At 38.3% G+C, this 12,422-nt stretch overlaps 1 protein-coding gene across 7 annotated transcripts in view; it reads right to left on the bottom strand.

The window, feature by feature from the left end:
• The window catches only part of polybromo (protein), a 99,891-nt gene that overhangs the window by 6,671 nt on the left and 80,798 nt on the right, over positions 1-12,422 (bottom strand). For 6 of the 7 annotated variants that reach the window (XM_053777544.2, XM_053777546.2, XM_053777548.2 and 3 more), the window contains exons 26-30: positions 8,016-8,270; positions 7,679-7,841; positions 7,170-7,317; positions 4,763-4,872; positions 1,394-1,501 (exon numbers count right to left, since the gene is read on the bottom strand). In XM_053777544.2, coding sequence (XP_053633519.2) covers positions 1,394-1,501; positions 4,763-4,872; positions 7,170-7,317; positions 7,679-7,841; positions 8,016-8,270 — 784 coding nt within the window. The remainder of the gene's footprint in view (positions 1-1,393; positions 1,502-4,762; positions 4,873-7,169; positions 7,318-7,678; positions 7,842-8,015; positions 8,271-12,422) is intronic. The other variant, XM_053777550.2, reaches the window with a different exon arrangement.

Here is a 12,422-nt window from a genome sequence, read left to right as displayed (position 1 = left end):
TCACCTTTTTTACTTCATCAATTCTATGATTAACCTCATCCTTCATAAATCCATCCGCCGACACGTCAACTCCCAAGTATCTGAAAACATTCACTTCTTCCATACTCCTCCTCCCCAATTTGATATCCAATTTTTCTTTATCTAAATCATTTGATACCCTCATCACCTTACTCTTTTCTATGTTCACTTTCAACTTTCTACCTTTACACACACTCCCAAATTTATCCACTAACCTTTGCAATTTTTCTTTAGAATCTCCCATAAGTGCAGTATCATCAGCAAAAAGTAACTGTGTCACTTCCCATTTTGTATTTAATTCCCCATAATTTAACCCCACCCCTCTCCCAAACACCCTAGCATTTACTTCTCTTACAACCCCATCTATAAATATATTAAACAACCATGGTGACATTACACATCCCTGTCTAAGACCTACTTTTACCGGGAAGTAGTCTCCCTCTCTTCTACACACCCTAACCCGAGCCTCACTATCCTCATAAAAACTCTTTACCGCATTTAGTAACTTACCACCTATTCCATATACAGTACTTATAACATCTGCCACATTGCTTCCCTATCCACTCTATCATATGCCTTTTCTAAATCCATAAATGCAATAAAAACTTCCCAGTTTTCCACTTTATCATTTCTACATCTACCACTACTGTTTCTGCCACTACTACTACTCATGACCTCCCACCCCACACAGCCACCTTCACCTCCCTGTTCTACCACTCCCTTTCTCCATCCCCTCATATATATTTAGGTCTTCCCTTCCCATTTTCCTTCAGTGTGGCTTGTTAATGGTCCAAGTCAGAATGAAATGTCATCATAAGTTTCAGTCTAAGTGCTAGTTATGTGTGTATTACTCAGAGGGTGGGGGAAGGGCTTCGAGGTCGTTTGGACAAACAGACAATGGAGCAAAGCAGAATGACTAAGAGGGTATATAAATCTTGGATAAAGGGAAGTATAGGTAGGGATTGTCCCAGGAAGGGTTGGAGGGACGGGGCAATAAGGGAGAGTTTGAGTGATAAGGGGCTTGGTCATCAATTGATCTTATGTGAACATGTAAGATAGGAGTCAAGGGAAGTAGTTTTTATGATTTACTGTTGGAGTGTGAGCAAGGTAACATTTATGAAGGGATTCAGGGGAACTGGTTAGCTGGACTTGAGTCTTGTAGGTGGCAAGTGCAATGCCTACAATCTGAAGAAGGGGTGGAGATGGTGAAATTCAAAGGGTTATATGAGGTGTGATGTTGGAACACTTTTAGCAAGACAGTGATTAAATGTATGACAGTGAATGCATTTCTTTGTTTTTGGGTCACCCTTCCTTGGTGGGAGACAGCTGATGCATAAAAAGAGAGAGATTGGAGCAAAAGCTGTATGCTACTTACCTACAGGTGAATAGGGTAGATGGCCCATCTGACTGCTGGGTACAAGCCCAGAGTAAGAGGTCATCACCATTCCTGGAGGGTAGGGGCTTCCTCGACCTTGAAGTAGTCCTGAAATCATGCAGCTCATGCAAACAACCAGAGACCATTGGGAACATGCAAAATCAAAGACTCAAATTGAGTGAGGAAAAAATAATCAAATCAACTGTATAAATAAAACTTAGGTAAAAATTAGCTGTAATTTGGAAGAGTCATGACCTAGATGACTATACTGATATGTATCTCACATCTAGTGAAATGGTTGTAAACTCTTGGTTAGTTACCATGTTTTTTAAACTTGCTTTGGTTCCCACCACATTTTTGATGTACTTCATATTTCACATTGACTGGTTTAATGGTGCACATATTTCACAGTGACTGGTTTAATGGTGTTCATATTTCACATTGATTTAATGGTGCTCTTATTTCAAAATGACTGGTTTAATGGTGCTCTTATTTCACAGTGACTGGTTTAGTGGTGCTCATATTTCAAAATGACTGGTTTAATGGTGCTCATGTGGAGTCTGTGGAGACAAAAAACTTTGTCCATGAAAACAATGAGGGGAATGTATGAGAGTCTAGTTATACCAATGATCTTACATGGGTGTGAAGCATGGGTGGTGAATGTTGCAACAAGGAGAAGGTTGGAAGCAGTGGAGGATGCTGTCAGAGGGCAACGTGTGGTGTGAATATATTGCAGAGAATTCGCAGTTTGGAAATTAGGAGGAGGTGAGGGATTACCAAAACCATTATCCAGAGGACTGAGGAGGGGTTGTTCAGGTGATTTGGGCATGTAGAGAGGATGGAACAAAATAGAATGACTTCAAGAGTGTATAAATCTGCAGTGGAGGGAAGGTGGGGTAAAGATAAGATCAGCCTAGGAAAGGCTGGAGGGAGGGGGTGAAGGAGGTTTTGTGTGCAAGGGGCTTGGACTTCCAGCAAGCATGCGCAAGTGTGATAGACAGGAGCGAATGGAGACAAATGGTTTTTAGGATTTGACGTGCTGTTGGAGTGTGAGCAGGATAATATTTATGAAGGGATTCAGGGAAGCTGGGAGGTCGGACTGGAGTTCCGGAAATGGTAAGTACAGTGCGTGCACTCTGAAGGAGGGATGTTAATGTTGCAGCTTTATAACTGTAGTGTAATAGCATGTCTGGCAAGACAGTGATGGAGTGAATGATGGTGAAAGTTTTTCTTTTTCAGGCCACCCTACCTAGGTGGGAAACAGCCAATGTGTTAATAATAAAAAAAAAAAATTAAAAATAATAATAATAATAATTGCTCTGGGGCACTTTAAATGCCATATATTACATTACTATAGACATTTTCATTAAATAAGAAACCTGGTACGTATCATATAAACCTAATACATACAACTATAGAAGAATAAATTGACATGAATATGAGATGTGTAGCCAGGCCAATTTCACACAAAGTTCAAAATATTCCAATTTCAAAACAGGGTTCAAATAAACAATGCAGACATTGTTAGCACTAAAATAACATTTATTCTGTTCATTAGTTATGTTTCCAGGCTTTACATAGGCTTTATTTTTTGTTCACAAAGAATTTTTATTCACACCAAAAAATAGAAGATTTACTGTTATGCAATATTGAATATGTAATTGTATAAATAATATCAGCACATTCATAAATGAATATTAGACCGACCAGTTGACATGTATTGGATGCATGATGTGATTTGTTCATTCTTGAACATCGGCAAAAACTGAATATTTCTATTACTTTGAGCTCAATTTCAAGCTATTTCCAGTCCTAAAACCAATCAAAATCATCTCTACTTCTGTAATATATCTACCATTCTATCAAATGAGACCAAGAAACCTATAAAAACCATGAGAAAATACACCGCAAAGTCATTGTTTTAAACAAAAAACACTAGACAATTTTTTTCTCATTTTGCACTACGTGCTACAGGATTTTTTTTTATATGGTGCACACTTACCACAGACCCATTCTCTCATATCTAGGCCCAAATTTACCACTCACAGCTTATCTGAGTAAGATGAGCTCATCAATTAGTACTACAGCACAGACACTGGCTTTAAACCCGCAGAACAATGGCATGGACCCTGAACTGGTTAAATTCAGGTCAATATCAGCATTTGTGAACTATGAAGTAGGATATGTAGAAGGAAGAAAAGGACACAAATAGAACAAGTTAAAAATAACACATAAAAGTAAATAAAGGTGTCTCACACTAAAGCACAGCTTATCTCATACCATGTCAACGATTGTGAATTTACCCAAACTTCAGAGGTACAGTGGTACCCCAAGTTTCGGCCATAATTCGTTCCAGAAGGCTGTTCGAGTGCCGTTACCGAACGAATTTGTTCTCATAGGGAATATTGTAAATTAGATTAGTCCGTTTCAGACTCCCAAAAATACACTTACAAAAGCACTTACAATAATACACTTACATAATTGTTGGAGTTGGGAGCTGTACGAAACTCTGGGTACCACTGTATGCCTAGGTCATGCTTTATGGTATCAAATATTCCACAATGATAAAATGCAGACATGCTCCATAGAACATCAACTTTTTAGTAATTTATCATATAGTGCTGACACTGACACATACAAACAAACAGTAATGTTGCATTAAGTCAAAAATCACTCAGATATATACATCTCTTCTATGGCTCTCTAATATATTAAAAGTACCAAAATATAGGCAATATACTTATCTGCAGTGAACAAAGAGAAGCATACACTTACAAAATAATAATATTATACCAGAAGTGGTAAAAAAAAAAACTGCTACACATCACTCCATTCCAGACCTTAAGTTTTATTTTAAGTTAAATATATCCAAGCAACCAATTTTGTGATAATTTAATAAACATACACAGATACAACTGCCATTTTTGGCTACATGACGGCTGCATCAGTGTACAATCAAGTTTTACACAATATCCATTTTATTATAAAATGTAAATAGCTTTTTTTTTTTTTTTAACACATCAGCTGTCTTTCACCAAGGCAGGTGACCCAAAAAGAAAAACTTTCATCATCATTCAACACTTTCACCATCACTCATATATAATCAATGTCTTTGCAGAGGCACCCAGATATGACAGTTCAGATGTCCCTCCAAACAGCCAATATCACAAACCCCTCCTTTAAAGTGCAGGCACCGTACTTCCCATTTCAAGGGCTCAAGTCCAGTTAACTGGTTTCCCTGAATACCTTCACAAAATATATGTATAAACCAAAAATATTTTTATATGATCATAATGACAAAAGTCCCCAAGTGGTGAGAGAAAGTGATGCAATAAACAAATGAACTGGCACACCTAGAGGAAAACTTACCCTGAACTGTGGACTGAGGAGAACCAGAGGTGGGGTATGTTGTGGTAGCTGGAGTAGCTGGGGTTGGCTGCAGGGATAGCAGTGATCGCCGAGTTGATGCTACAAAGTTCCTGTTCAAACAATAAATTATGTATAAATATTCCATTCTCGTCTAGACACTTACAAGGATGGAGACAAATAGAATAACTAGAAAGGGTAAAAATCTTGGGTAGAGGGAAAGAAGGGTAGGGGTTGTCAAAGGAAAGGTTGGAGGGTCAGGGTAAAAGGTTTGAGTGCTAGGGGTTTGGACATTCAGCAGGCTTGTGGGAGTGTGTTAGCCAGGAGTGAAGGAAAGTGGTTTTTGTGATTTACCTTGCTGCTGAAGTGTGAGCAAGGTAATATGTATGAAGGAAATCAGGGAATCTGGTTAGACAGACTTGACTCCTGGAGGGGGAGATAGAGTTCATGCACTCATGAAGGAGGGCTGGGAATGTTGAAGTTTGGAGGACTATATGAACTGTGATGTTAGCATGCTTCTAGCAACAGCAATTGAATGAACTATGGTGAAAGTGTTGTCCTCTTTTTCAGGTCACTACCTTGGTGGGAGCCAGCTGGCATGTTGAAAAAAATTTATTAGAATGCCATGGTGTGCAATCTTAGATATAATAATTTAATTTATGATTTACATTTTAACAATTCAACCCTTTCACTGTCTCTCACATAAACCTATATCATCTAGGCTAGTGCTGGTTACACAAATCTATGTCTTGATCATAGCGTCCTCAAGTTTGCTGTGGTCAGTAACTGTTGACCTAGACATGAGAGAATGAGCCTGTGCTGTAGGTGTATAGAGCATAAAACAAACCTCCCATGCAATACATGATGGGAACAGCTAACCTCTGACCTTGTGTTTCGGTTAAAATAACTTTGAGGGTGGTTTTCAGGGTTTTTGCAGCAGTTTTCACTCTACACTTTTTCCCTTTATTTGATTCAGAGGTTACTGTTATTTACTAGATTCGTTTCCAGCACTGGAGAGATTTACTTTATATGTTTACTGGCACAGTTCTTTGTGCATATTTAATACAGACTTTGCATGCTTCTATGTTCAGCTTTTACAGGCACTGGTGATGATTTATGGTGCTCATGACTGTTTCCCAGGATATGTCCAATGGTTCTTTGTTAATTTTTCCAAATCAATTCTCTGGTTGTTGAAATTAAATTTACTGAACACCCTTTCCTGTGCATTTTTTTTTTGTGTGTATAGAGGGAGGGGGGAGCAACACTGACAGATTTTTAACATTTGTAGTGGTGAATACTGGGGTAGGACGTATTTTTGGTTATTACATTTTTTATTTTTTTTTTTTTCCAACACACTGACCATCTCCCACCGAAGCAGGGTGACCCAAAAAAAAAGAAAAAACTTTCACCATCATTCACACATAATCACTGTCTTTGCATTGGTGCACAGATAATGACAGTTCAGATGTCACTCCAAACAGTGAATACATATGATGAAATATATTAGTGACAGTAAGAACAAACTTGAATGATAATATGATTTGGACCAAGATTGTTGCTTTTGATAAGTTTACTGGTTTCCATCCAGGGAAAAATCTTAACGAGCTCCTCAGTGACTGTGTTGTTCAGGATAACAGATCATTCCGGTTGGTCAGGAACTTATTTGAGGACCTCGTCCAGTTCCCTTTTGAAGACAGCGAGAGGTTTGTTGGTAATTCCCCATATACTGGGAAAGAGGGCACTGAAGAAAGAACCTCTGACACTCGACAAGTTCTTTCTTAGTGTAGTCATCACAATCCCGGCCTTTTATTGGAGGTACTTTGCATTGTCTGCCAAGTCTCGTGCTTTCATACAGAGTGATTCTCGTGTGCAGGTTTGAGACCAAACTCTCCAGGATTTTCCTGCAATCTCACCTGCCTTGAAGAAAGCTGTTAGTATACAGCATATGAACTGACCAAGAGGATGTACTGTATATAGACTGGGGCAAGGATAAAAGGAGGAGCAGGGTATATTACAAATAAGGCTGCAAGGAAGATACAAAGAAGGTTTTCAGAAGTAAAGACTAGCACATTCATCTGGCGTGAGTGAACATGCTATGTTTGATCTGAGTGAGCCGAGACAAGTGGGTTTTGAGTTCAATTTTTCGTGCACTGTTGGAGTGTGAACAAGGTAACATCTATGAAGGGAACTGGGGAATTCAGTTAGCCAGACTTTAGTTTTGGAAAAAGGAAACATTTTTCCTGGATTCTGAAGTATGGGTAAGGATGCTGCAATTCAGTGGATCAATGAGTGACAATTAACATTTTTTCTTCATTAAGTCATCTTACTTTCATGGGAAATAGCACATGTTGAAAAAAACAGTTAATCAATCAGAAGTAAAGGCAATACATTATAACATTTCAAGAGTCACCTGGACCGGTCATGGTGCTGTATGATACGTCCAGTGTTTTTCTGTATGTGAACTTCTCGTACGTGTCTCACCAGCCTTTGTACCATTGGAAAAGGTGCCAGGGAGCTCTTTTTGTGTCTGGAGCAACCTCGCCATCCACACTCAAATACTGTAGGAGTGGTTTTATGTTTAAATAAAAATAAGGCATAATACAGTATTCAACAATGTAAAAATAGTTCAAAAAAATATTTACATTTTCAAAGTTAATGCCATGTTTCTAAGATTAAAGTAATATTAAGACATGCATACAATTTTTTCTATAACAATAATGTGTTAAGTCACAGTGACAGACTAATCCATAGTAAGGTGAAGCTGATAATTAACTAAAAGTTAGGTCAAACAATGTCAGATATTAATAAAACTTAATCTTCCATAATACTATTCATAATAAATATGGAATAAGCACATTGTTGAAATATACATTTTATGAGCAACTGATACAGTTAAAAAAGTCCCCCTTGCAACATTACCTTGTGTGACCTTATGGACATGGCCTGTGCTTTCCAATAACAAGTGATCGCTGAGATCAGCAAGGTCCTCAAACATGAAATCACAGCTCTCCCACATGCACTCAAACACCACGTCCGGGTTATTTGGTAGAGGCAGGTCTGGGGTTGTCTGCTGAGGAGTGCTCTGAATACCCAATACACCATCAGCAAATGAATCGTTTCTATATTTCTGAATGTATGGTACCATAAATAAGCCAAAAATTTTCATTAAATCCTATACACTGGCAAAATAACAAATGTAACCAACTGCTAAACAAAACCCAAAAATAAAAATATCAACTGTTAGAAAAGGTCCAACCTGTGGTGTTTGAGGAGAGTCTGGGCCATTACCACTCAAGGCACGCTCAGCACTTTCCAGGTTCATTTGATGGGCACGATCCTCATAAGTCTTGCGGTCAGTTTCTGTTAACCGTTTCCACTCTATCCCAACCAAGCGAGATATTTCTCCAAAATTGGCACTAGGATTTTTTAATGTTATACTTTTTCTGATTTCTGCAGCAAATAGTATGTATCCTGTCATCTGCTTCTTCCCTGTCATCTGTTGAAATTGTTTCTGAAAAATCAAAAAAAAAATAAAATTATGCTATTGTTTTCAAGTCCACTGTACATGCAACATTTCAAGTGTTTCTTTTGTTCTATTTGGTGATCCTCCTCAGATTTGTATACAGCATTTCTTTTGAGTTCTTCTTTTTTTTCCATACCTAAGCAGCTGGAACTTATCACCATTGAACATCATGTTTTTCTTCATTGCCCACTAGAAAACACTGCTTATATCTTCCTGTAATTTTTACCGTGTCTTCTATTGTAGTGACTTTCATGCTTATTTTAGTGTCATCTGCAAATGATACAAAACTGTGACAGGTATTTTTATCTATGTCTGCAATGAGGATGAGAAACAGCAGGGGTGCCATGACAGTGCCTGGAGAAACTGAGCTTTTTACCTTGATGATGCTGGATTTTACTGTTTACTACCACTTTTTGTGTTGTGTGTGTGTTAGGAACCCAAAAATCCATCTCCTTACCTTCCCTATAATGCCTATGGCCCTCATTTTGTGGACTATCGTGGTAGCATTTGTCAAATGCCTTTGCAAAATCTGTGTATATCACATCTGCCTCTTGGTTATCTTTCAATGCCTCCATAATTCTGTCAGTGATTCAGCAGTTGTGACAGGCATGATCATCATGCCCTAAAACCATGATGGTTTGGGTTATGCCAATTGTGCTTTTCCATGAAATTTGTAATCTAGGAAGTTAGGGTTATTGGTCTGCAATTTTTAGCTAGTGCTCTACTACCTCCCTTATGCAAAGGAGCTATGTCTGCACTATTTAAGGTCTCCGGTATTTCACCTAGATCTAGGCTCTTTCTTCAGAGAATACCAAGGGCTCATGCTAGTGGTACTTTACACCTTTTTTTTTTTTTTTTTTTTTTTTTTTTATAAACAGAGCATTCCATGAGTCTGACCCAGGTGCTGAATGAGTGGGCATGTTATCCATTTCTTTTTTGAAATCTATAGGATTTGTACTAATATCAGTTAGTTGGTCTGCACAGCCTTCTGCTGCAGTGAAAAATGTTTCTGCATTCTCTACCTTGCTATCATTTAGTGCGTTGCTGAACACGACTCATACTGTTCTTTTAGAATTTCATTCATTTCTTGTTCATCATTAGAATGTGAGTCTCCTCTCAATAATGATCAAATTCTACAGGTAGTTTTTAGCTTGGATTTTGCATAGGAACAGAAATATTTTGGGTTTCTTGCAATATCCTGTATGCCTTGGTTCCCTTTGTACTTCTTCTGTTTGATATGATATCCTAAGTTTTTGCTCTAATTCAGTGCTCTCTCTACTAAGACTATCTTTCCTCCTTTGTGACATTTGTTTTTAAGCAATACAGTAACCGTTTTCTTCTTCTGTATCATCTCCTATGCTCTCTCATCTGATCTGGGTTTCTTCAATGGACATGTTTAACTCTTTCACTGTCAGTGCCATAATATTACAGCTTGCGAGCCAGCGATGGTGCCGTAATATTATGCCAAAATTATAGCGGCTTGAAATCTCGCAGAGGAAAGCTGGTAGGTCTACATACGAGAGAATGGGTCTGAGTGGTCAGTGTGCACAGTATAAAAAAAAATCCTGCAGCACGCAGTGCATGAGAAAAAAAAAAACTTCAACCGCATTAGAAATCTTCCTTATGAAGAAAGATTGAAGACTCTTAATTTACATTCACTTGTTAGACAAAGAATGAGGGGAGACCTGATCGAAGTATATAAGTGGAAGATAGGTATTAATAAAGGGGATATTAATAAGGTCTTGAGGATATCTCTCCAAGAGAGAACCCGCAGTAATGGATTTAAATTAGATAAGTTTAGATTTAGAAAGGACACAGGAAAGTATTGGTTTGGAAATAGGGTAGTTGATGAGTGGAACAGTCTACCTAGTTGGGTTATTGAGGCTAGGACTTTGGGTAGTTTCAAATTTAGGTTGGATAAGTACATGAGTGGGAGGGGTTGGATTTGAGTGGGACTTGCACATCAGAGCTTATTTCTTGGGTAGCATTGAGGATTGGGTTGGTCAAGTGTTTTGTTGGTGGGATGAATTGTAAAGGACCTGCCTAGTATGGACCAACAGGCCTGCTGCAGTGTTCCTCCTTTCTTATGTTCTTATGTGTTCTTGGTTTAAAACGCAGATTTTGCGGTGTATTTCTGTATAGTATTTATGGTTGTATTCTCATTTTCTTGGTTTCATTTGATAGAATGGAAGATATATTACAGAAATAGAGATGATTTTGAATGGTTTACAGACAAAGTACCTTTAAATTGAGCTCAAAGTAGCAGAAATGTTCAATTTTTGCCAACGTTCAAGAGTTAACAAATCACGTCACACATCCAATACACGTCAACTGGTGGGTTTATTATGCTTTCATAAATGCACCGATATTATTTATACAATTTTTACAATAATGCAGTAGTCTGCATAACAGTAAATCTTCTATTTTTTGTATAAATAAAAATTCAAAACGAAAAGCAAGCATAATATAAGACAGGCCTGGAGAAGTGACTAATGAGCAGAGGAAATGAAATATTAGTGCCAGGAATGTTTGTGTTGTAAATTACCAATTTCTGATCACTTTAGTGGGTAATTGAAATCGGTAAATGGGCAGTTTCTTGTACTCAATAGAACAAATGGAGTTCTACCAAAATAGCCGAGTTTGGTCAACTGGAACAATTTAATTGGCCTAAAATAGACCCCAAAGTGGGCAAAATCACTGATGCATAAATATCACAGAGTTTGCTAACGTCGCGAGAGCATAATTCCACGAGTTTTCCATCAAATTTCGTACTTTTGGTGTCATTACCATCGGGAAAAGATTCTCTATCATTTCATAAGAATTTTTTTTCTTCTTAAATTCTTCGACACTGAGAGCAAGTTTGTGAGCAGGGGTCTCGAAAGTGAAAGGGTTAATACAGACCTTGTGTGCTTCTATTTTCAGCTTCTCCAGGCACTCGTGATTTCCAGGATATGTCTGATAGTTCTTGGTTTATTTTTTCCCAGTCAATTTTATGGCTGTTGAAATTAAACTTACTGAACCACCTCCTCTTACAATAGTGCTGTAGTTCCCTAACCTTGAGTTTATACTTGTCTGTATGTTTATAATGATGTGATCAGAGTATACTGTTTTTGTAATTATGTGTCTGATTAGTTCCTCACTGTTTGTGAATATCAAATCCAGGGTATTTTAATTTCTAGTGGGTTCAGTTATCTGTTGGTTCAATGAGTACTTTTCACAATGCCTTATTCATTCTCTGGTATGTACCTGTTGAGCCAGGGTGCTGCCAGGAGATATTTCTGGTATAACGTTGCATTGAGTCATCTTCCATTTTACATGCGGGAGATTAAAATCTCCAAGCAGTAGAATATTTGGTGTGGGATTTCTAGCTTAACCAGACAGCTATCTATCTTCCCTAACTGATCTGTGAATTCTTCAGTAGTTGCTGACGGTGGTTTATATACTAGGATAAATACCAAATTCCTATTTTCAACTTTAATGCCTGGAATTTCTACTGTATCATTCAACGAGTTCAGCAATTCTGTGCAACAGAAAGTACGTATCTTTCACACAGAGCCCTCGTCCTCCCTGTGACCTATTAATTCTATCACATCGATACACGTTATAGTTTTCTATCTTTACCTCTCAATCTAAAACATCCCTTGTGTGTGTTTCTGTAAATGCTCCAAGCATGGCATTCGCTTCTGAGAGGAGCCCACTAATATAACTAACTTTGTCATTTCTATTTGATTTTAAACCCTGAATGTTTGCACACAGAAATCACTCCCTAAGAAAGCAAAAGACTTGGCAGGCGGTTCAACATCCCCCAGTGAAATGCAAGAGTGCCATGAGTACACTAAGAGACAACACAATAGGTGTCAGGGGCCCTAGACTGTTCAACCGCCTCCCCAGCATACACAAGGAGGATTACCAACAGACTCCTGGCTGTCTTCAAAAAGGAGCTGGACAGGCACGCAAAGTCAGTTCCTGACCAACCAGGCTGTGGTTACTAAGTTGGTTTGCATGCGGCCAGCAGTAACAGCCTGGCTGATCAGGCCCTGATCCACCGCAAGGCCTGGTCATGGACGAGGACATGGGGGCATAGACCCTCGGAATGCCCTCCAGGTACAGGTAATATATATATAAAATATTTTATTACAC

The sequence above is a fragment of the Cherax quadricarinatus genome, chromosome 18, assembly GCF_038502225.1.
Source record: "Cherax quadricarinatus isolate ZL_2023a chromosome 18, ASM3850222v1, whole genome shotgun sequence".
Lineage (NCBI taxonomy): Eukaryota > Metazoa > Arthropoda > Malacostraca > Decapoda > Parastacidae > Cherax > Cherax quadricarinatus.
The sequence above is the reverse complement of the archived record's forward strand: the minus strand, read 5'-3'. Positions and strand labels throughout refer to the sequence as shown.